The sequence below is a fragment of the Larus michahellis genome, chromosome 18 (genome assembly GCF_964199755.1).
Source record: "Larus michahellis chromosome 18, bLarMic1.1, whole genome shotgun sequence".
Taxonomy (NCBI): domain Eukaryota; kingdom Metazoa; phylum Chordata; class Aves; order Charadriiformes; family Laridae; genus Larus; species Larus michahellis.
This window is the reverse complement of record NC_133913.1, coordinates 341,062-363,677: the sequence shown is the minus strand read 5'-3', so window position 1 is coordinate 363,677 and position 22,616 is coordinate 341,062. Positions and strand designations below refer to the sequence as shown.

General features: G+C 49.3%; 3 protein-coding genes and 1 long non-coding RNA gene across 22 annotated transcripts in view; 1 reads left to right on the top strand and 3 right to left on the bottom strand.

Moving 5' to 3' along the window:
- Positions 1–499, bottom strand: part of SPOP (speckle type BTB/POZ protein) — a 30,286-nt gene extending 29,787 nt beyond the window's left edge. For 2 of the 3 annotated variants that reach the window (XM_074562382.1, XM_074562378.1), the window contains exon 1: positions 413–498. The gene's annotated coding sequence lies outside the window, so the exon portion shown is untranslated. Of the gene's footprint in view, positions 1–412 lie in introns of all 3 variants that reach the window. The other variant, XM_074562377.1, reaches the window with a different exon arrangement.
- Positions 79–5,282, top strand: LOC141732893 (uncharacterized). The gene is made up of 4 exons (XR_012584181.1): positions 79–305; positions 892–995; positions 2,206–2,312; positions 2,732–5,282. It is a non-coding gene; the product is annotated as an uncharacterized LOC141732893 (long non-coding RNA).
- A 6,361-nt stretch (positions 5,283–11,643) lies between these two features.
- SLC35B1 (solute carrier family 35 member B1) lies at positions 11,644–16,871 on the bottom strand. Its single transcript, XM_074562385.1, has 9 exons — positions 16,638–16,871; positions 16,026–16,129; positions 14,815–14,945; positions 14,276–14,306; positions 13,916–14,073; positions 13,436–13,562; positions 12,754–12,860; positions 12,329–12,482; positions 11,644–11,989 (listed from the first exon to the last, which is right to left on the bottom strand). The coding sequence occupies exons 1-9, from the start codon at positions 16,835–16,837 to the stop codon at positions 11,937–11,939; spliced, it is 1,065 nt and encodes a 354-aa protein (XP_074418486.1). The 5' UTR covers positions 16,838–16,871; the 3' UTR covers positions 11,644–11,936.
- A 649-nt stretch (positions 16,872–17,520) lies between these two features.
- The window catches only part of FAM117A (family with sequence similarity 117 member A), a 32,808-nt gene continuing 27,712 nt past the window's right edge, over positions 17,521–22,616 (bottom strand). For 10 of the 17 annotated variants that reach the window (XM_074562335.1, XM_074562328.1, XM_074562334.1 and 7 more), the window contains 6 exons: positions 21,840–21,956; positions 21,202–21,315; positions 20,749–20,883; positions 20,021–20,243; positions 19,528–19,648; positions 17,521–19,039 (listed from right to left, as the gene is read on the bottom strand). In XM_074562335.1, the coding sequence (XP_074418436.1) occupies positions 18,700–19,039; positions 19,528–19,648; positions 20,021–20,243; positions 20,749–20,883; positions 21,202–21,315; positions 21,840–21,956 (1,050 nt within the window). In that variant the 3' untranslated portion in view covers positions 17,521–18,699. The remainder of the gene's footprint in view (positions 19,040–19,527; positions 19,649–20,020; positions 20,244–20,748; positions 20,884–21,201; positions 21,316–21,839; positions 21,957–22,616) is intronic. The other 7 variants (XM_074562337.1, XM_074562336.1, XM_074562338.1 and 4 more) reach the window with 2 other exon arrangements.

The following is a 22,616-nucleotide window of genomic DNA, read 5'->3' as shown; positions in this document are numbered from 1 at the left end:
ACCGGCTTCCGCGCATGCGCCGCCAGCTCCCAGCCCGCCCTCACCCCCCGCGCATGCGCGCTCGGCCCCGCCCGCTTCGCCTCCTGGGGGCTCACTTTCTGGCAGCGCGGTGGAGCATGCGCTGTGTGCCTTGGGGTCCCCTCAAGTGTGACAGCTCACTATTTGGCAAGGAGCTACTCCTGTCGCAGCGCCATTTAAACAGCCAGCGGAGGGGCGGGGGGGTGGCAGGCAGTCCCAGCCGTGCGGCAGGCCCGCCGCAGGAACGGAGCAGAGCTGCCTTACGATACACCTCGCAGAGGCAAGCGGTGCGTGGGGGACGACGACACTACCTTCCCCCCCGTCCCTGTGGAGGCTTCCAGTCCTCTCCCGAGTCCTTCGGCTTCTCTCCCCCGCACGGCCCCTCCCACCTCACCTGCGATGGCCACCGCCGCCCGCTGTCCCCTTGCGCTCTCCTCACACTGCCCTAAACTGACACATCCGGGCTCCCCGCGACACCCGGCGGGGCGGGGCGGGGGCGGCGCACTGCGCCTGCGCGGGGCGGGGCGCGGGGGGGCGGGGCTGGGGCAAAAGGCGGGAAGGGCGTCGAGTGAGGCCGCGTGTGCCGCGCCCCGTTGTCCCTCAGAGCTCTGTGGGGAGTTGAGGGCCTGAAGGAACGGCACTTGTCTGCCTCTGAGACCGCTTCTCCTGATGGTGCATGAGGGCGTAGGGTTTTATGTTAAATCTCTTAACCCAAGGAGGAAGCATTAAGGGAAATGGGAGGGCGTGTGTTTTGGTTTCACTTGGGCTTATGGCATAGCCTGGTTTCACCCTTCCTCCCGATTCCTCTGAGGGTTGGGTTTACTGTTGTGTAAGGAAAACACAAACAGTTCTTTCCCCCTTCTCTCACTTCAGGCTGGGTCATGGGCCGCTTCAGTATACGTGTCCACAGTGCGTGAGGAGAACAGCTCCCCACATGGTGCACAATGAGGATTTCTTGCTAAGTTTGAGGCTGACTGGTGAGTTTTTCTCAAGGTACAGTATTAATTTTAACCTTTTGAGAATAGGATTATAAAGCAAATATATCTTACGCCTGTCATTATACCTGATCAAAATCTTATGGGAGACTTTTCAATACCTACAAGGGGGTACCTACCAAGGGTGAGGGGTCTGGAGCAGGAGTCTTGTGAGGAGCGGCTGAGGGAGCTGGGGGGGTTCAGCCTGGAGAAGAGGAGGCTGAGGGGAGACCTTCTCGCTCTCCACAGCTCCCCGAGAGGAGGGGGCAGCCAGGGGGGGTCGGGCTCTTCTCCCAAGGAACAGGCCATGGGACAAGAGGAAACGGCCTCAAGTTGCCCCAGGGGAGGTTTAGGATGGATATTAGGAAAAGTTTCTTCACTGAAAGGGTCAGCAAGCATTGGAACAGGCTGCCCAGGGAAGTGGTGCAATTGCCATCCCTGGAGGGATTTAAAAGCCGGGCAGACGTGGTGCTGAGGGACGTGGTTAGTGATGGCTTTTGTCAGAGTTGGGTTGATGGTTGGATTCAATGATCTTTAAGGTCCCTTCCAACCTAGATGATTCTATAAGCAAATGGAGCCAGGCACTTCATAGTGGTACATGGCAGGAGGATGAGAAACAAAAGTAAAAAGAAGAGAGATTTAGCCTGGATGTAAGAAATCTTTTCGTCATGAGCATGTGGACGGGGTGACCTCAGAGACTAAATAAAGCCCTGAGTAACCTTGTCAGATCTCATAGGTGACCCTGCCTTGTGCAGGTTGGACCAGATGACGTCCTGAAGTCCCTTACAACCCAAATTATCCTGTGATCCCAAGCTCTCATCTATGTATGGGTCTTCTCTTCTAATTTTTAATGGTTTGCAACCAGAGGAAGCAAAATTTTCATTGTTAGTAATCTTTAGTTATTTAAATGTTTGTACATACGTTTATCCAGACCTAGCCTTTCTTTCCTGCCAGTTTCAGTCTCATGTCATAGTGAATTAATACAATTACATGCAAACCACCCCAATAACCAAATTAGGCAGGTTACATAATACATATCACAGCTATGCTTATTCAAAGAAAAGATGCAAACTCTTTTTTATCTCGTATCTCATTCTCTCAGATGAAAAATGATGCTCCTCATAGCACAACTGGTCCTGTATACTAGGCTGCTACATTTGTCCGCTACTGACTCAGAGAATATTGCCTGTTTTATTGCTAACATTTTCTGCAGTGTCCTGGGTTTTGCTGGCAAGTATCTCATCCAAGTCGTGACCAGTTCTTGGACCCTGCTTCATTCCTTTATTTCACGAACTGCTGCCCATGGTGACAAAACAGCAGGTAATGCTGCATTGTAATGAAGAAATGCCATAAAACTGCCTCTTGGGAAGTAGAGAATTGGTGTTAGCATTCCTGTTCTGGCTATACATTTTGCCTAGAAACTTATTTTCATACCCTATCCATTATCCTGGATTTTATATTCCTGATATAAACTGTGGATTTTTACTGATGTATTTATTCTCTTATAGTGAAGTACAAAAGGCAATTACAGCACCAGTTTTAGAGAAAACAAAGAGATTCCTCCCTCCCCTCCTTAGGAGCTCTTAGTCTGCGGGCTTTTGATACCAGGGTTTTCTAGATAGAACAAACAGAAATGTCTCCTTTAAATTCAGCACTGGCCATGTGTCACTTAGCAGTAGGGAGGTCAACTTTTTCTGCAGTTTATGACGTTCTCCTGATCAAAATTCTCTTGTTCCCAGGAAGTGGAAAATTAAATTGGGTATCTGAAAATGAAGATCGAATTTCATCTCTCCTCCATATGAAAAAGTTACTTAGGGTCAATCCTGCCCTCCTTGGTGGCAGATAGAAGTGAAATACTGTCATTTACTCTTCACAAACCCTACCACCTTCTGTCTTTAATACAATGCTGTAATAAAATTACTGGACAATTCCTAGGTGCACGTACTGCTTGAACCTTGAAAACTTGCCTGGGAATATGCTGATGTATGTGTGTTTTGACACTACTGTGCATGGGAGAGTACCAAATTCTCAAATGCATTCACTTTGGGTATAATTCTCAGTCTCATCTGAATGATACAAGACAGGTTGTTTTTTCTGCATGAAAAGAACCGGTAAATGCTAATGTACCTATAGGTTTGGAGGTGTTACTTTTGTGTGTATGTAAGCTTGATTTTTATGTGAAGCTGATTAAACTGATGTCCATGAAAGAGTTGTGTGCAAGAATTTTAAATAGCTCCTGCTTTTTAATATTCACTTCCTCTTTGGTTTTAATTATTTTGTTCCTACGTTTTCCCTTTCAATTTACTAAAAATCTAGAAATGTAATTAGAGAGGGGCTGAACTCCAAGAAAGCTGCCAGCATTTCTACATCATGATTAAATATATCAGGCATCCCTTTAGTGAGAGACTGAAAAACAGGATTCTCATAATTATCTCCCTGTTATCCAGGAAAGAATCTGCAACACGTACGGATACAGAGTTATTGAAAATGCAGCACTAATTAAAATCTCATATAGGCTCCTGATGATTGGGAGAGTATGAAAACACAGTTATTTAATTATTTCCTGTATTTGCTATCTTTGTTACAAAAACAAACAAAGCCATTCTAAACAAAACCCATCTCCAATCACTGGGGAGATTTAATGAGGCTTTTATTTATGCAACAGTCACACAAACATTGCAAGTCGCTTGATTCACTCTTCCTTATACCAGTGAGACATCTATATAATTCATTTTCCATATGTAATGCAACAGGAATGCTGTGGTATATTCACAAACAGTAATGGAATCGTTGCTTGGTTTGAGGATAGGGTTAGTTTCATTTGTTTTTAATTTGAGATATAAAAAGAATCTTGATATTACAGGTTTCATTGTGAAATAGTGATATTTGTGTCATAGCCAATTAAAAATCTAGTATCTAATAGGTTATCCTTCCAATCAGACTTCTGCTAGGGTATCTCCGTCCTCTTGAAAATGTCACGCTCTCACCTAGCCCGGTACAAAGTGTACGTTATTATTTATCTTGTCAAAGGAGTCTAAGCTTTGGCACTAGCAGAGCACACTAGAGGACAGTAAGTGCTGATACGGTTTGTGATGAAAGGAAAAGCTTCTGAGATACTGGCTTCTTTGAACCATGTAAGTCTGAGCGTCCTCCAGGGAAAGGAAGCTGGTGAGCTTTTTCTTTTGCAACCCTTTTCCTTAAAATTTAATTTGCAACAGAATAGCAAGTGCTGAGATAGATACTGAGACCAGTATCCCCACTTCTCCTTCACCATAAAATAAGTAATCTTCCATGTTGCATGGAGTAGGAGGGTAAATTAAGTATTACCCATCTCTTAAAACTTTTAAAAACATAGAGATGTTAAGCAGCTTACTCATATTAAAAAAAAAAAAAAAAGACAAAATTGGAAAACTGGTTGCTTCTGGTGTCAAAGCAGAGATGCAGGAGAATCTAGGAATTAGGTGGGTTTTAGGCATCCAGATTCAAAACTATGACTGAAAACAATTCTTTTTCAACAGATGTACGAAATTCCAGGTACCTAAATTTTTCAGGTACTGCCCTTTCTGACCTGAAAGTTCGTTTAAATGTTGCCAGTTTCTGTTTCTGCATGTGCTCAAACCCATCATTTCCTGAGCACTTAAGCAATTAGCTCCTACCTTCATTGCATTTGGATCCAGTAGCACCAGTGTCCCTTGGAGCATGAAAGGATAGATTTGCTCTAGCACAGCCACCACATACACACAGCATTAAATTCAGTACAAAACACAATAACAATCAGCACTTCTATGAGAAAGCGTCTGCTGGTAGAGGTGGGATAGTCTCCTTTTTCACCTACAAACCATTCTCAGGTCTGAGTTTACTACTATGCATATTTCTTGTCACAATTTGCTTTCCTGACTTCAAAATACTGTAAGATAACTTAACTTAGTCATTGTTGCTGTGATTAAAAACTACTTTTATTTGTGAGAAAACAAACATTGTTTAAAAAATCTTGACCTCCTTTGGAAAAACTCTGACTTGGAGATTTTAATTGCAGGGAATCTGTTCATAGTGCTATTTTTACATGTATTGGAAAAGTATCAAAGCTAATTTTCTAGAAGAGGAAATTATACTTTAAAATGCACTATTGTGAGAAAGTGACTCCCTAACGTCTTTGAGTTGGTGCTTTGTTTCTCGTTAGAAGCATCTCCTGTCTTCCCTGATGAGCCTGCTCTTGTTTTCAGTGTTGGTTTGCTTTAAGATGCTTTTGATCCTGTATTCATTAAAACCTGATCCTGCTGCTTCCTACCAGCCCTAATGGTCTGTGAAATTATTTTCCTTTCTCCAAGACACTGTTAACTCTGCTAGCACCTGCAGAGTAGAGGAGCTCAGAACATTGTCAAAACTCCTCCAATTTATTCAAACCACCTTTTCTCCAAACAAGAATTAATCTTCAATGTTATCACAGCAATCTTCCTTAGTGGAAAAGTGGGAACGGACTGCAACAGAGTCTGAAGGTTTTATCACTGCTGTTTTCCTCTTCTGCAGGTACAGAGATATAATTGGACAAAAGACACAAAAATCGAGGATAAGATTCACTCTGTATACCAGAGCATGAAAGTATGAATGAGCATAAAGGGCTCAAACAGCTGCAAAAAAGAGGAAGTAAATTCAGTAAGAAAAAAGTAGGGAACAATGAGGCAAAGTGATGGAGTAAAGCAAAAACATAAAACTGTATTTGCAGTCTGGACCTTGCAGGGAATAACAACAGCTAAGGAAAAGGCAGGATTTTTAAGGTATCCAGGAACTAAGAATTTTTCAATTATGCAGCATCAGGATTCATAACTAGATGACAGTTTAGTCTTGTTCTGTTTTTTAGAGCTCGTGAAAGACAGAAGAGCTCTCTAAATTTGTGCTTGTGACACAATGATAAAGATTAATATTAGCTGTCAACGTGTACTTCATTGCACAAATTCTAGCAAGTACCGTGACTTAAATATTGCCACTCTAGAACATTCTTAAGTACTGAACAGCTTAATGCGGAGCTAATCAGTTCTTTATTTTTGCCTTCTCATTAGCAATGTCCTGCAATGACTATTATGGCATTAAGTTACTGCAACCAAAGTGGCAGTAATGAGTATTCAGATGTTTAGTTTCATTTGAAGATGCACTCAGTTATTGCATAGAAAATTGTTTTCTAGAACACTGGTTTCAAAACCAAGCATTCAGAAGCCATGAAGACCAATCAAAAGTAGGGTTGTCCATGCAATATTTTGGTCCTGTTGTATCTGTATGCTGTAGTCTTTAATTGCATGATCACATTATTTTTAACCTGATTTCCTAAGGAGACAAAGCTTACGTTGTCTGATGTCCTGTCTTCCTGCCCCATCCCTCAATAACTTCTAATTCATCAGCATTTTCCAACCAAATTCAAAAAAAGAAGTAGGAATCTCAAAGTTCATTGCATTCTACCACATTCCATCAAAGTAGGTGTTGGATAGAGAAAAGGGACCTCCCCAAGTATTCTAAGGCATTACACTGCACTAGTTTAATAAACACTAGTGCATCCGCAGGGAGCAGAAACTGAATATGCTGACTATGGAGAAAGCTTAAATGGGAGTCACAATCAACCACAAACCTCAAGTCTGTAGGAAACTATGTGTTGCTAACTTCAGCATTTACAGAACCTCTTTTTTTTCACTGGACTGTGCCATCCCTTTCTGTGACTGGAAGTTTATAAATGGTTAGACGAACTGTTGCCTCCTGTGGGGGTTCCAATGCTTTATGTAAACTCGCACTTCCTAAAATGTTTACTAACTGCAAAAATAATTAATTTCTTCCTGGGCATTTCCTCAATTATCAGATAATAGTGTCTTGCTGCTTAGAAATATTAATGAAGCTATGTTAACCAGTACCCCTGTGATTTTAAGTGATAAAATGTTTCATGCAATATAGACAGAGGGGAAAAGAGAATCTTAGAATTCATCAAACCAGAGAAAATAAAGCTTATGTCAAAACTATGCACTAATTTAAAGTGCCCAACTTGATACATCTCGGGCCTTGTTATTCAGAGAAGTTGGTAATTCAGTTGTGCGTTGTGTGTTCAGATCTGAGTTTTATACCCCTCTAGGTGTGGCTGTGAACACTCCCCTTTTTGCAGATCTATCCCAGCTGTTCATACAAAAATAAAAAACATTAGGGTTGGTTTTTTTAAGTGGTATCTTCAAGATTGGCAATTCACTGATTTCAGAGCAGTAACGATAACTTCCTTATCCCTTAAACTGTTGTCATTTGAGCATGAGTCTTTACTATCCTGTGACCAGAAGATTATCAGTGTTATACAATTATATCCACCTCTATAAAATATATGCACACAAGTATCTATCTTATTCTATGTGCTCTCTAAACATTTGGGTTTTTTTAAACATCTGCTGATGGAGTTGCAGAAGCAGCTTGTAAAAACGAGGAAGATGAAAGGAAAAGGAATGCAGCTGCCAAGTTTCCCCCCTGCAGATGCCATGTCTCAGTTAGCTATGAAATAAAACTTCACCTCTCTCAGCTGATACATCAACGAGTTCCTCCTGGAGGGACAACAGGCACAAACACTGCAGCAATGTAATCTGCTGTTTATCCTCAGTACGTGCGTAACTCTTCTCATCTCCCTGGAACCACCAAGAACTGACAAGGTTCCTAGGAGAATTCTGGCAGAGATGTTTTCAAAACCACCGACTGTGATGGCAATGGCTGCTGCAGTGCAGGAAGCCAGCTGTTTGTGCTACATGAGGACAAGAGGACATGCAGGTGCGCACATACTTCATTATACTCATGCTATTTGTAATGAAGGCCATTCTGCAGAAGCAAGGATGACTGTCTTGAAGCTTCTAACGACTTAGCTTCAATGTAGTCTCTGCTGATGGTCAAAACGAATTAAGCAGAATAAAACTCGAGGAAGACCTTGATTTCCACCTTATGTTTTTACTGTAAGCACAAAGACTCTGGAAGTACATTTATATCGCTAATTAAACAGGAACTGCTTTTTTGTTGGTTTTTTTTCCTTGTATTTTCTGAAAATGATTGAAGTAAGAGTTCCCCCTGCTGGTAACTGGCTGAGTCATAAATGGACTCAGGGTTGGGACTCTGGAACCTACAAGTAGAAGAGAAGAAAATGGAATCTCTTCATAACTTCTGAGTCTGAGCTTCATGTTCTGCACTTGCAGGGCTTTATCTAAGGCACTTAATCAATTAATCTCCTACTCAACTTATTTCCCTCCCTCTTCTACTCAGAAAAAGACCAGCGTCATCTGCTAAGGAAGGAGCAAACCACAAGCATTGCCTTTAGTACTTCCTTGGCAAGTCAGCCCAAACTCAAACATTACACAGCGAGTGTTCAAAGCACCAACCATCTTGGCTGCAAAGGGTGATTTTTTTTTTTTTTTTTAACACTATACAAAAACTTTTAATTTTGGAAAATATGTCAGTCTCACAAAATGATTGCTTTCTTACAGCTGGGGAAATAAAGACAGATCAAACACACAGGACTAAAAAGAACAAGGTAGTTTTTTTTATTTAACTAGGTTTGCACCCTTCTAATAAACTGGAGAATGCCTAAAAAAGCAGAGACAAACCAAGTCATAGCAGAACCAGCGATGCTCAGACTGTTGGTAGAGAACTTGGGCACTGTGCTTTAATTCCTTGAAACCTCTAAACTGCTTGTAGGTGCACATGCTACCACAGAACACTTCCTTCTTTGAATAAGCAAAATATAACTCGCCAGCAGTAGCTAAAGGTTCCTTTGCACAGCCAGACCCTAGATGTTAAGCACTATCTACATCAACTAGAGTAAGTTCTGTCAACACTTTGTACATGACTAATCTCTTACTTGAAGACAAAAGGCTTTCCTGACACTTCACCAGAATTTCAAGCATTGTCTCTGAAGACACTTGCACCATTTACAAAAAAAAAAAAAAAAAGAACAAGGCCAAAAAACTATTAAACATAATTATCCCTCTGCAAAAGGTGCCTCAAAGAGGAGCTACCATTTCTACTTAGCAAGAAGTAACACAGAGGATGAAAACTTTATTGGATCCTATCCCAGTTCCTTTGGAGTTTACCTGCCTCTATTTAAAGAGACAGCGGAACTCCAGCAAGAACATCTCCCAGAGCCACCAGGCAGGCTTCCAAAAACGTGGTAACCAGTCTGTCACTGGGGAGAGGTCTTACAGCAATCCTCCTGGCAGCTCAAAGCTGGGGACCTGCTTTGTGGCAGCGTTGTTAAAACCATGCAAGAAGAAAAGCCCGTGCTGATTTGAAAATAGCTTCTTGAATGGCTTTTGTAGCCTCCTCTGGGATCTCGCAGTACGTGAGGTCTGGAGAGAAGACAGCAAGCTGTCCAAGGAAATCCAAAGGATTCAGACACAAGGTAGGTACAAGAGCAGCCTTTGTTTTAAGAATTTCTTATTGACTAAGAGTCGGAGGTGCAGCAAGAACCAAGCTGGAGCAATACCAGGAATAGGCTTTAGAGCTAAAGTGGGTCAAGGGAGCCTGCAGCAATCAGGAGAGAGAAAATCTCCTTTATTTTCTTTCTTCTTGGCAGACTGATCTTTAAATCTGTGCTCTGAATACAGACAAGTAGAAGATATTGGTAAAGACAGATCTTGGCTTAGAAAATAGACCCTAGGAAGCTTCTGCTGGTCGTCTGGGCTGCTGCAGTGTGGGGAAGGGGACAGACTGGTGGTTTTGAGCAAGAGTTCCCTTGAAACTATGTTGGCTTCTTTTTGATGGTTACAGAAAAAAAATTAACAAAGTCTTTGTTTTTCGGTTGGTTTGTTGGTTGTGGTTTTTTTTTTTTTTTAAGACACTGTCTCTCCTAGAGCTACACCTAGACTTGGGTCAAAAAGGGTTCAGGAAGAACACTTAGACAGAAGAGACAATTTGGCTTGAGGTGCTGTAAATAAAAAGGAGGTCACTGATAACAGACTGACAGCACACTGGAGAGACTGCTGTGATCTCACTCAATTTCTGATCATATACTTTCTCAAGAGCTTTAGTCAACATAGAATTATTGCTAATAAGCAATTCTGCTTCTGGGGAATCAAAATAAGAGTGATGTCCCTTGGATTTGTAGCACATGCTCTAGAATAGACTAGTGGTTTGTAACAGCAATGACTCCAATATTCTTAACACGTGACATGTTTGAACAGAAGTTCCAAGATTATCGTGAGGAAGTGGATGGTTGAGGGAGTAAGTGATTTGTAATGAGTTTTTCAGGTGTTGATACTTGCAGTGACGGGGAGCTGGGTCTATTCCTGTATTAGATTACTAATCTAATAGAAGGGAAAACAAGTCTGCAAAACTAACGGAACTGAGAGCTCGCCTAGAATCTTTTTGCTGCTTTTGGTTGCTGATTTTGAGAATTGGTTAAATTTAAGATAGTGCTAAGAGTGCAAGTCCTACAAACACAGAGAAGAGATAGTTTTATGATTAAATCCCACAAAAGATAATTAATTCTTATATCTCTGCCACAGTGTTCACGAACAGGTCATGCAATTTCTCTACTCCCTTTTATAAAATGGAAATAGTATTCATTACCTTAGAGATACCGGGAAGGATAACTGTCTTCAGGGAAGCCAGAATCTCCGTACAGTAGCAGATGCCAGCACACGATGTTCATCAGGCAGGACCCACGGAGTCAAGTCACTGAAGTTTTTACTTCAGGATTCTCTACTCCTGAGACCATGTTTGGTTGCTACTTAGCACTTGACCTTTAGGACAATGTAAGTTAGCAAAAAGGTGAAAGTGACAGAGAAAAACCCTTTCAAAGCCTTGGGTTTGTATTTGCAAGAAATGTGTCGTTTGTGTAGAACTGTAGGCTAGGAAGACAGACTAAATGAAAACCAAATTTGAGGCCAAAAGGGTTGTAATAAACACTGAAGGTGTGGGGGAAGTGGGGGATAGAAAGAGAGACTTACAACAGCCGCTCAGGAAAGAGATCAAGATCCCATCTGGAGGGGCAAAAGGCCAAAGCCACAGAACAGATGGAGACCAAGTGACAGCTGGTAGAAACATGCTTTCATGTGTAAAGTTTGCTCTTTGGAGAATTTTGTGCTCCAACTCTGAAGGCATCATTATGATAATAACTCCTCCCTGTACAACACTGGGGAGCTAGCCTGTGCTCAGGAGCGTGCGTTCGAACGCTCACCGTGATGGTGGTTAATTAACAAGGGCCCTTTCAACATTTAGAAGCCGTTGTCACACAACCTTGGCAGGGTTTTAGCAGCAGAGGGTCCTGTTCCTTCATCAGCAGGGGGGATGAAAAGAATTAATTCGGGCCCCACTGGTTAAACAGGTTTCCTGTAAACTTTTACATATGCCAAGAGTTGCTTCTCTTTTAGAAGGGCTCGGATGAAGGCTATAATGCATCTCAATGTTTACACATATTATCCTAATGGAAGAATGTCCAACTGGCTGCTCCACCAACTCAGTTATGGAAAAAATCATGCAATCAATCAGAAGAGGGGGTTGTCTTCAACACAGGCATTTAATCCAGGGATCTTTCCAGGGTGCACCAAAGAACGAACATCATTCTAAGACTATCCCTCTCCTGGGCGAGAGGTGTGCTGTTTCTGCCCAAGATCAGCCAACGATACCAAAATTAAAGTTCTGGAAAAGTGGCCATTGTCTGTTTTTCTTTAATAAAGATATGAAGGTTTTTTTCCTGTTAAGGCAAGAATTTCATCCTGCTGCTAGGATCTAGTAACGCAGCTTTGATTACAGAAAAAAAAACCAAACTTAATTACAGTTAAAACTAACGTATTACACTTTTAAGACAATTTAGAATTAAAAAACAAAAAAAATTCCAAACACTCCCCTTCTGATTACCTATCCTGAGTCCAGTTTCATAACAGATTTTGAGGTACAAGACAATAAATTAAAAGTTCATTCCAACTGCTGAGATCAACCATTTCCTCAATGCGATGTCTTCTTTACTACCTTTCCAAATTTGGCATCAAGTCCAAGGCCTGCAATGAGATAAAATAATCCGTGTGAAGAAATTCTCTGTGCACATTCTTCAAACAAACAGAACACAAGAACTTTGTGAAATACCAGATTAACAGCACTAACTTACTAAGGGTCACTCAGAGGCAGTGACTTGCCCAGTGTCAGGGACAAAAAAAAGACATAATAGATCTGCTGGGATTTAGGTTGCTATTTTCCTGCGCTGGTGAGGCAACCAACACACTCTTCCACCAAGAGTGTTCTAATACGATTAGATCTTTTGTTAGCTCTGCCCTCGCTATACATCATCTCAGTTGAAGTTAACAGGGGAAAGACCTCAGCTGGTTCCTTCCCAGACTTACCCAAGAACACCAGGACCGTCCCCACCCACTGCATCGTACTGATGGGATTGGCAAATAGAATGACCGATGCTAAAATGGTGAAGAACTTGCGGGTTGTGGTGATGATGGAACAAGTCAGAGGTCCGAAGTATACCACAGTCATGAAAATAAAACTCTGTAAAAAACAAATAGATGCCTTTTGTCACTCTGACTGGAAAAAGCACAACATGGATCATATTTTCAGATGAAAAGCCATCGAGCCAGAGATGAAAGAATCTTATTTCAAATCATTATTTGCATACAAACGCAGTTTTACTCTGAAGGTAGCCTGGACAGAAAGCAAGCACCAACCACAGCGATGGAAAGTGAGGCAACGTTACTTTGGCATCTCCCAACTGTGCAAACAAATCCCAGCAGAGACAGCAGAACAAGGGGAGCGTATTTACCTGACCCAGCGCACTCGTCAGGCCAAACAGTAGGATATTGTAAATGATGCTGGGGTAGCGTTCCGTAAAACTCAAGAACTCCCAGAGCTCTCCAGTGAACAATATCCCTGGAAGAAAGATCAAGATGAGAAGCGTGAATTACGAGCCCAGAGGCAGCCCGAGTAGCTGCCGCCTACTTGGTGTAAGTTCAGTTTATGCTCATAACCCAACAGCAGCTACTAGAAGCAAAGACTGAATTCTACACAGTGGAAAACACAGAGAACAGGAGAAAAAGTGATCACCTTCGTAGTTAATTGATGAAAGAAGCACTCATTAGCTGCAGAGCCAATTCTGACACAACGGTCCCTAGCGATTAATGAGAAGCGCTACTCCCTAATCGCAGTGGAAAGCTGCACCCCTGCGGTTTGCAGGGCCTGCGCGGGGAGCCGTGTCCCAGGGTGAACGCGGGTGCGGGCAGCCCCGCTCTGCGTGAAGCGCTGTCCTCTGGTGGGCGTGAGGAGAGCTGCGCTGAGAACCCCGACTTTACACACAAACAACCAAAAAAAGCCCCAAACCAAAACAAAGTTTTTTGCAAAAAGCGTTCTAGGCCCTTTTTTGGAGCTTGACACGAGGTCTCTTCCCACGGGGAGTCCCGGGGCAGTCTCTGGGGCAGTGGCTGTGGTTTGCGCAGGGGGCTCCTTACCAGCCCCCAGGAATAAGGTGGACCATAGATTAACGTTCAGCATCATGTGGTTGGAACCCGTCTGGTAGTGAGCTCTCATGTGGTCCTGTGAGACACCAGTCAGCCCATCCAAGGTCAGCGACAGCAGCTAGGAACAGAAAAGACAGAGATAAGAGACAACAGAAAAACCCTTCATTCTTCATTTCTTCTCTATGGGGAAAACCCTGAGCATTCTCCCTCTTTTTTTACATCCCAATCACCTACTAAATAGCAATTATGTGGCCTCAAAACATACGCTAAGAGGGGTACATGTGTAGTCATGCGCTGATCTCACACCACAGCTTGAGAGCACACCCTCAAGCCCAGGTGTCCTCCTGCAGAAGTGTTTCCACACCAGCATCAGGGTACGGGCGAGGTACAAAGGACACGGCCTTATCTGAGTTGTAACTGCTCGTTCCAACTCAGCCCTGCCAGGGTTATTTCTGCGTTGGCAGCACTCACCAGAAGGAGCTCTCCGTAGCCAAAGACGTGGTCATCGCTCCCAGCCGCCTTCTTCGGTTTGTACAGAAACAGGGCCACGCCTGCGACTATCAAGAGGACGCAGAGATACTTGGCCGGGGGATACTTCTTCCGCAGCAGAGTCACTCCTAAAAGCATGACTGAAAAGAAGCAACATCACAAACCGCTCCCAAAACCCTCTTGCGGGACTTTAACTTGGCCCAACGGAAAAAGATACACCATTTGCTCTTCCTGTGACAGAGCAAACAGAAGGGGAGAGGCACCGTTCTGACAGCTGAGGCCTTCCTTAAGGGCACAAGAAATCCACATAAATATACAAGAAGAAATGTGATATTTGCTTACCTGGGATGGGCTTACAAGATTTGCCGAGGACCTAGAAAAGAAAGACTGTATTAACTATTTGCATACCATCACCCGCCCACAACGAGAGAGATCACGGCAATGCAAGGGTGACCATACGGGATGAGACCACCCTGAGGGACCCTTCCAATGAAACACACCAGATACTTCAAAAACAGAAGATAAAAAACTCCACCACAGGGCAACTGCTGAATTAATGGTGAAGGTTTCAATCTCAAGCCCCCCAGCATTAGCATCAACTCCCAATTAGCAAATTCCCGTAACTTCTAGGGATTGCTCTTCCCTTTCTGGAACAGTCTGAGCTCTTTTAGCCCCTCCCTACACTCCCAGCGCTGACTGAAACCCCGTGATACAGCCCCAGAATTGCATCGACGGGAAAACAAGCGTCAGAATTAGCTTCCCTCTGTGTCATTTCAGCAGGTGGCTCCTCCACAGCATCAGCTGTGGGCACCCTGAGTGCAAGGGGGTAACGGAGCGCAAGGCTGTTCCCGAAGGCCACCTCCCCTGGCCCCCCGCTCCACCTGAGTCGGGTAGCTGACAAACTGCAGCGCCGAGTTGCTGGAGACCATCGCGCCCAGATAGGAGAGCGAGCAGGCGGCGTAGAGCCAACTCCGTGTGCGATCTGCTTTGACGGCATCGAAAAAATGGATCACTGGAAGGAAGACAAAGAGGAGGAAAGTCAGGAGAGCTACGAATAGCTACTGCCATCGTGAAGCACCTTAGCAAAGTGGGATCCGGGGCAAGTTTGCCATCAACGCCAAGCTGTGTGGAGGGGCCGACACCCTGCAGGGGAGGGATGCCATCCGGAGGGACCTGGGCAGGCTGGAGAGGTGGGCCCGTGCCAAACTCACAAAGTTCAACAAGGCCAAGTGCAAGGTCCTGCACCTGGGTCACGGCAATCTCAGGCGCAAGTACAGGTTGGGCGGAGAATGGCTGGAGAGCAGCCCTGAGGAGAAGGACCTGGGGGTGTTGGTGGGTGAGAAGCTCAACACGCCCTGGCAACGTGCGCTGGCAGCCCAGAAACCCCCCGCACCCCGGGCTGCACCCCCAGCAGCGTGGGGCAAGGGGGGGGATTCTGCCCCTCTGCTCCGCTCTGGGAGACCCCCCTGCGGTGCTGCCTCCAGCGCTGGGGCACCAACAGCAGAAGGACACGGAGCTGTTTGAGCGGGGCCAGAGGAGGCCCCGGAGATGCTGGGAGGGCTGGAGCCCCTCTGCTGTGGGGACAGGCTGAGAGAGCTGGGGGGGTTCAGCCTGGGGAAGAGAAGGCTCCGGGGAGACCTTGGAGCCCCTTCCAGTCCCTAAAGGGGCTCCAGGAAAGCTGCGGAGGGACTCTGGAGCAGGGAGGGGAGCCATGGGACGAGGGGGAAGGGCTTTACACTGCAAGAGGGGAGATTGAGATGAGATGTGAGGCAGAAATTCTTTGCTGTGAGGGGGGTGAGCCCCTGGCCCAGGTTGCCCAGAGAAGCTGTGGCTGCCCCATCCCTGGAGGGGTTCAAGGCCAGGTTGAGCAACCAGCCCGGTTGCTTAAAGGGCAGGGGGATGGAACTGGATGATTTTTAAGGTCTCTTCCAACCCAAACCATTCTATGAAGGATACCCCCAGAGACATGAAGGCCAATCAACACACGCTCTGCCGAAGAGCGGTGGCAACTGTCCCCTCAGAGGGGCACAACCCCGAGCAGCGGAGCCCCAGGCACCCAGGCCCAGCCGGCAGCTCCCGAGCCCTGACTTACGGAGTTTGGCGAAGGCGGCGTTGATCACGCACTGGATGAAGACCAGAGTCAGGGCGTACTTGAACTTCTCCTGCTTTGCACCTTCCCCGTACCGTCCCCGTGTGCTGCGGGAGTGGGACACGGTGAGACGCCACCCGAGGAAGGCTCCCCCGGCTGTGACTGCAGTGAGGGCGGCCGCCCCCGGGGCTCCCCGCTCCCGCTTCCCCCCCAGGGCTCTCCCTCTCTGGGGTCCCCTCACTCTCTGTTCCCCTCGGTCCCTTCCAGGGGTCCCCGCTCGGTCCCCTCTGGGGCTCCCTCCCCGGTTCCCCCCTAGGGCTCCCCCCGGGGCTCTCTGCCCTATCCCCCCATCACTCCCGGGCTTCCCTCACCCCGGTTCCCCCCGGTCCTCAGTCCTCCCGTTTCCGGTTCCCCCCGGAGCTCCCCCGGTTCCCCCCTCGGGCTCCCCCTGCCTCCGGTCCCCCCGGGTCTCCCCCCCGGTCACTCCCGGGGCTCCCTCGCCCCGGTTCCGCCCGGTCCTCCGTCCCCCCCACGCCTGCTCCCACCCCCGGTTGTCCCCGGTCCCCCCTGCGGCTTCCACTCCAGGTCCCCCCGGCCCCCCGCCGCCCCGCTGACATGCTCTCCTGCAGGATGCCGTAGTAGAAGTAGCAGGCGAAGACGCCGAGGAAGCAGACGGGCAGGCGGAGGCGCTCGGGCAGCACGGCGCCGTTGCCGCTCCCTCCCATGGCGGCGGGGCGGGCGCTCAGCGCCGGGGGCACGTCCAGCACCACATCCCGCAGCGCGGCCGGCGGCGGCGGCGGAGCGGGCTGCCTCATACGCCCGGCTCTGCGCCCGCCCGCCGCCCGGGGCCCGCCCGCCGCGCTGCCGGGCCCGGCGCAGGGCGGAGACGGGCGGACGGCGCCGGGCGCCGGCCGGGCCGGGCCGGGCGGGGAGCGCCGAGACCCCCCGCGGCCCTCCCGGGGCCGCCTCCGCCCCGGCTTGGCCGCGGTCACGGCGGCGGGGCGCCCCTCGGGGCAGGCAGCGCCCGGGGCAGCCCCAGGCCGGGGTCCTTCGCCGTGCGCGGCCCTTGCCGTGACGCAACCCGATGTGGAGCGCGAGGATTGGCTGCGCGGCCGGGGGCAAAGCTAACAGGCGGTACCTGGTTGGCGCTCCCGCCGTCGCACTCGGGCAGGGGGCGGGGCCGCCGCACCCTCCGGCGGCGCCGCGCAGGTCCTAAAGCCCGCCCGCGTCCTCTGCCCCGGGGGGGGGCTCTGCCCACCGCCCCGTTCTCTGCTGAAACGCCGCCCGGTGCAGGGCGCCGGCGGTGGTTCAGCGCCTCCCCGAGCCTCGGGGCGGGCTCGGCTTCGGCGGAGGAACAGCGGGACCCGGCCCCCTCCCGCTGAGCCCCGGCAAAGCCCCGTTTTTCAGCAGAACCCAGATCGGAGCCCGTCCACGGCCTCAGCGGCTTCTGCCAAACGCTCCGGTTTAGACTCAATATATTAAATCCCAAAGAGGCGCGTGGGATGCCTGAAATATTTATTTTGTTTCCTTTTAACTGGCAATACCAGCATCGGCAAAACCCCCTCTAAAACACAGGACAAGAACTCCAGAGCCAACATTCCTCCTTTAAGCTTTGCAATACATAAAATACAAACTTCAAACAGCTGCAAAAATAGTGTCTTTGGAAGAAAATAGAGTTTCTACATCAGATACAAGAAAATAGGCTTCTTCAGTACAACCCAGAGCCTTTGCAACTGAACACAAAAATCAAATACTTTTGTTGTCAAGAGGCTTTTACAATCCACGTTCCCGTGTTACCGCTTTGCCTCTGAAGGCACCGCGCCAGGACTGACCCCGCAGCCGGACCCTGGGCGAGGCAGAGGGGGCCCGTCCCCCCCCGGGAGCCAGCCCCGGCCAGGCTGGGAGCAGCGGGGGGTTCTCTACAGCAGCCACAACCCCCCCCCAGCGGGGACTTTGCTGTGCTCAGTTTTCACTTCAGCCCCTCGTCCCGCAGCGCGGCCGAGGCACCTGGAAGCCCCTTCCCCACCCACGCCTCTGCCTCCCTCCCCCCGGGGCACAGACCTGTGCAAACCTGCACCGTATCACCTGCGCTCCCGTTCGGCGCAGGATTCTCAGCGCTCCAGCCTCTACCAAGGGGTGAAGGTGTCCGGGGAGGCACGGTCAGGGATCCACCGCTCTCCTCTCTGTGCTCCGAGGGAGATGAGCTGTCTTAACAGTGCAGATAAACGTCTTCTGCTCCGGCACATCCAAAGGCAGCTGCCCGACAGGCGCCGGCCCCCACCCCTGCTCCCCAGGGTTCAGCCGCAGGCGTGAGAGGGGCTACAGGAGCCCCAGCTGAACTCTCCCAGCTCAACCTCCCCCACAGAGCCACGAAGCAGGAGTTTCCCTCTGCCCCCCACCAGCAAAACAATCACACAGGAAACAAAGACAATTCAACACAGGAAAGTGCTTTGAAGAGGGGAGGCTCGGAGAAGTGAGCCTCTCCAGCAGCGAGGAGTCCCGTGGCACACTGTCCTTCACAGTTTCCATCACCCGCAGAGGACGCCTGCTGTGGTTCTCCATCCCAGCGCCGCCTCTCGGCTCTCACATCCCACCATCAAGGCACCAGTCTCCACAGGCTGGCAGAGACACCCCGAGGAGCCGGAGCTGCTCTTGCTGGCTGCCTTTCCCAAAGGCCTCACACCACCAGAGAGCTGTGGAAGACGACGCTCTCCTCGGGCTGGCCGCGTTTCCAGTGTTCGTAATTCAGTGAAGGAGACTTGGAGGCCTCGTTGAAGCCGTCTACTGCAGCGTCCTTCCGCACCCCGAGGAAGGGAGCGGGGGCTGTGGGCTGGCAGGATGTAAACGTGCCCACGCCAGCGCTGGAAGAAGCTGGGAAGCCCCGGAAGAGGAAACCCACGTTTGGGAAAAGAGGCTTCACCAGGCTGACGGGGCAGAAGGCGGAACCGGTGGGGTTGAAGTGCACTTTGTTCTTATCCGGGCAGGAAGGCTGAAACGGCTGATCTGGGCTGGGGGAGCTGAAGGAGAGACAGCAAATGGATGTGGTTAGAACAGACACCTCCAAGGGCACCGAGAAAACACCCGGATACGCGTGCTCTTCAAAGAGACTGACTAAAAGCCGAACTGCCTCTGCTGCGAGCTGGGCCACTCTTGAGGCACAGAGCAGCAGGAAGCGCCCGGCTGGTTAGGAAAGCACACTTATTTATAGGAGAACCACCGCTTCTCCTCAAGAGGCTCTGCTGGCCGAGAAAAACCTATTGCAAGGAATCCCAAGATCCTTCTGCGCACGTCTGAGGGTGGAGAACTCAGCCTTCTGCTCTTCTCAGCGGGGCCTGAGCAGCCACGTTTTTGCTCTGAGTGTTTTCCCAGAGGCTGCTCCCTACTTTTACAACAGGGCTGGGGGGGCAACTGCACCAACAGAAGCCTCAGCCGCCCCCACCCCAGCATCCTCCCGCAGGACCAGGCTCACAGGAGTTCTCTTCTGCCAACAACTCCTCATACTTACGAAGCTTCTTCAAAGGCCCGGACCTTCTCACATCCCTCCGGAGGTTCCCGTTTAAACATGTAGCTGTGGTTGGGCCGAGGAGAAGAAGCAAAGGCCAGGACTGGTGAAGGGCTGCCCTCCTCTAGCAGGGAAGACAAGACAGATTGTGAGAAATATTTAAAAGAATCCAACAGCGCTCTAACTCAACACAGAACGGGTTCATTGAGACCCTGGGGCTGCAGGCTGCAATACCCCAAAGCCGCAAGAGTTTATCTGTGTAGTTCCCAGCTCACATCCTCCATCTGGTACCGGAAACCACCCACCCGGAGGGTAATTACTGGAGCTTTAAAAGTCCGCTACACTTTAGCCAAACCGGCTGAGACCCTTTCTTCTACCTCAGCTGCCGCTCCCAACCCAGCACACAGAGCGGGAGGAGCCACTGCACCGAGGTTTTGGTAGCACCGGCCCCCCTCGTCCCCTGCTGACCTCCAGCCCCTCTGCTTTCAGTCTTTACCTTTCTCCTTTGGATCTGGCTGAGCCTCGTCCGCCGCAGAGGAGGGTTCTTCTGCTGCCGGTCTCACCGGGGTGTGTGGAGAAAGGCGGAGAGGCACGGAAGGGGAAGGAGAAAGAGAAAGGCTGCTGCAGCTGCCACTGCTGGGCTCCAGAGTCAGGGACGCATCTCCAGAGCCCCTCTGGGCAGGCGCCGGAGCCCTGTGGCCATCTGGGACATCCAGTATCTAGGGAAGAAGCAAAGTCTTAATGGAGCAAGAAACCCCTGTCGCCAGCGAAGAGGCCTAACAGCAGTTGCACCTACAGACAGCGGCTCCTTGGGGCGCTGGATACAGATACGGGCAGAGCCTCCGCTCTGGGGAGCGAGGAAGCCTTCCGCAGCCAGAAGGACATCGGCCCTTCCGTATCCCGTAACGCACTTCAGCTCGTCAGCTGTCTGGGATCGCTTCTCCCACAGCCGCACAGCACTAACTAGCCTTTGGATGCCAGTCTGAGACAGTCTCTTAGAGCTGTCAATGAGGTATCATCGATCCCGAGATCGCTACTGGCTGCTCTCTCACAGCACCAGCACGGTTCAAGGAGGGAAGCCAGCAGCCACTTGACCCAGTTAAACTAAAGCTGGACACAGAGACCGTCCCCATGGCCGAGAAACAGAGACGGGCAGTCTCTTGAGAAGAAAGGACTTCCAAGACCACCCAGAAGATTCAGGGCCATCTTGTGACCTTCACTTACCCGCAGAAGCTCTTCGTCCCCCTGTTCCTTCACAAACACTTCCTCCAGCTCCTGGTTCAGCCCTTCCAGGCTCCTGTGCAAGCAGGGGCTGAGCCTCAAAATGGGAGATGGAGAAAGGAAGCCTGAAGGAGAGTCCTGTAACAATGCAGAATCAAAGAAGTTAGAGTTCCATCTGCACAAACTCAGCAGTTACATCCTGTTCCCACAGCGCTCCCGGGCTCAGCCAAAGCCCTCCAGGAGGCTGACGAGAGGAGACCGACAGCAGAGTCATGTAAACGCACTGACCGCAGATCAAAGCACAGGGACACGGTGAAGAGATGGGGGGAGACAAAAAAATTCTCCCTTCTCAGGCACGAGAGCAGAACTCTGAGAACAGCTCGGACGCTTGGAGAGCTTGCTCTCCACCTCACTAGGACGTACGTGACAGCAGAGCAGGGGTAGATGTGAACGTACCCTGAGCGATCCAAGGACAGCATGGTCCCCCTGGAGCGGGGAGCTCTTCTCCTTTTCTTTGCCACTTCTGCCATTTAGCTTTGTTCGCTGGAGCTGCTGCTTCAGTTTGGCAATCTAGCAAACAAAGTTTCAGCTACAGAACCAGACAAGCCAACACACCTCCACCACCAAAAAGGATCACGCCTTGTCCTTCTCCTCCCCCTCTCTTCCGACCCACAAGGAAGTGCCAAAATAGAGCTGGTTTCAATCACACAAGCAGCAGCTCCGGCCACCTCTCAAAGGATGGACCAGAGGTACTCGCACGGCCTCGGCACAACTCCCCCGCTGCCATGTGGCCGGTGCCCTTCCTCTAGTGGATCTGGGTTATCTTCCACCTACAGAGTGGTAGGAACCGGGCGCTGCTGAACCCACACACACCACGACACCGACGAGAAACGCACTTACAACAGCTGCCTGCTAGAGGAAGCCAGCAAGAGCAGTCTTTAGTTGAATCCGAGCGTTAGGGGTGAGAACGAGGGCTACGGTCTCATCTTCAATAGCATCCTGTCCTCCCACTCCCCTCCCATGCAAGCAGGAGCCTCCTATACGTTAGCAACTAACCCAGATCTTGCTCAAGCAGCGGGAGGGGTCTATTTTACCTCTCTGCGGTGATCTGTGCTACCCCAAGAAGCAGAACGCTTGTGAGCACCGGAGCTGGCTTTCCCCACTTCCGCGTCATGCCAGGACACTGGAGTCTGAAGTGACGAGAAACACGGCTGAGAATAATCACAACATTTACTGCTTTAGAGATGGTGGTAGAGTCCCAACAATAAGTGACCAACTTCTGCCCCTTCACAGTCCTATTCCTGCATCCAGGAATAGGACTGAGAGCTTGCCCAGAGAGGTGGTGGAAGCCCCATCCCTGGCAGTTCTTAAGGCCAGGCTGGACGGGGCTCTGAGCAGCCTGATCTAGTGGGAGGTGTCCCTGCCCAGGGCAGGGGGGGTGGATCTAGATGATCTTTAAGGTCCCTTCCAACCCTGACAATTCTATGATTCTATCCCCCATTAATACAATACTCAGTAACGTGATCAAGACACAGCCATCTATTTCTATCAGCCAGAACAAACTCCTTTTGGCCAGATTTGTGCCTATCGGGAAACTGGACCTCGCAGACCTATGTGGCCAGAGACCTGCCCAGAAGTCAGTGGCATAATCACCACGAGTACCCGGCGAGATAAAGCACAGCGAGCCACTACTCCAGAGAAACAACGGCAGCCGCCCCCTGTGCCGCTTGCAGGGGCTGCTGCCTGATGAACGGTGACGTAGGGTTTCAGGCACTCATTGTAGGGAGAAGCATTACCGAGAGGAAAAGCCTCACCCAACTGTGAGAACACACAACTCGCTTCTGAGACCTCGGGCTCCCGTATCGGAGTTC

Bases quoted from the DNA above. Each gene is read 5' to 3' on its own strand.
- SLC35B1 (XM_074562385.1), bottom strand. From the start codon at position 16,837: ATGAGGCAGCCCGCTCCGCCGCCGCCGCCGGCCGCGCTGCGGGATGTG. The intron at 14,074-14,275 runs GTAAGCAAATAT...GCTTCTTTTCAG, and splicing joins ATCTTGTAAGCCCATCCCAG to TCATGCTTTTAGGAGTGACT. The intron at 12,483-12,753 runs GTAAATACGCTC...TGTTTTTTACAG, and splicing joins TGACGAGTGCGCTGGGTCAG to AGTTTTATTTTCATGACTGT.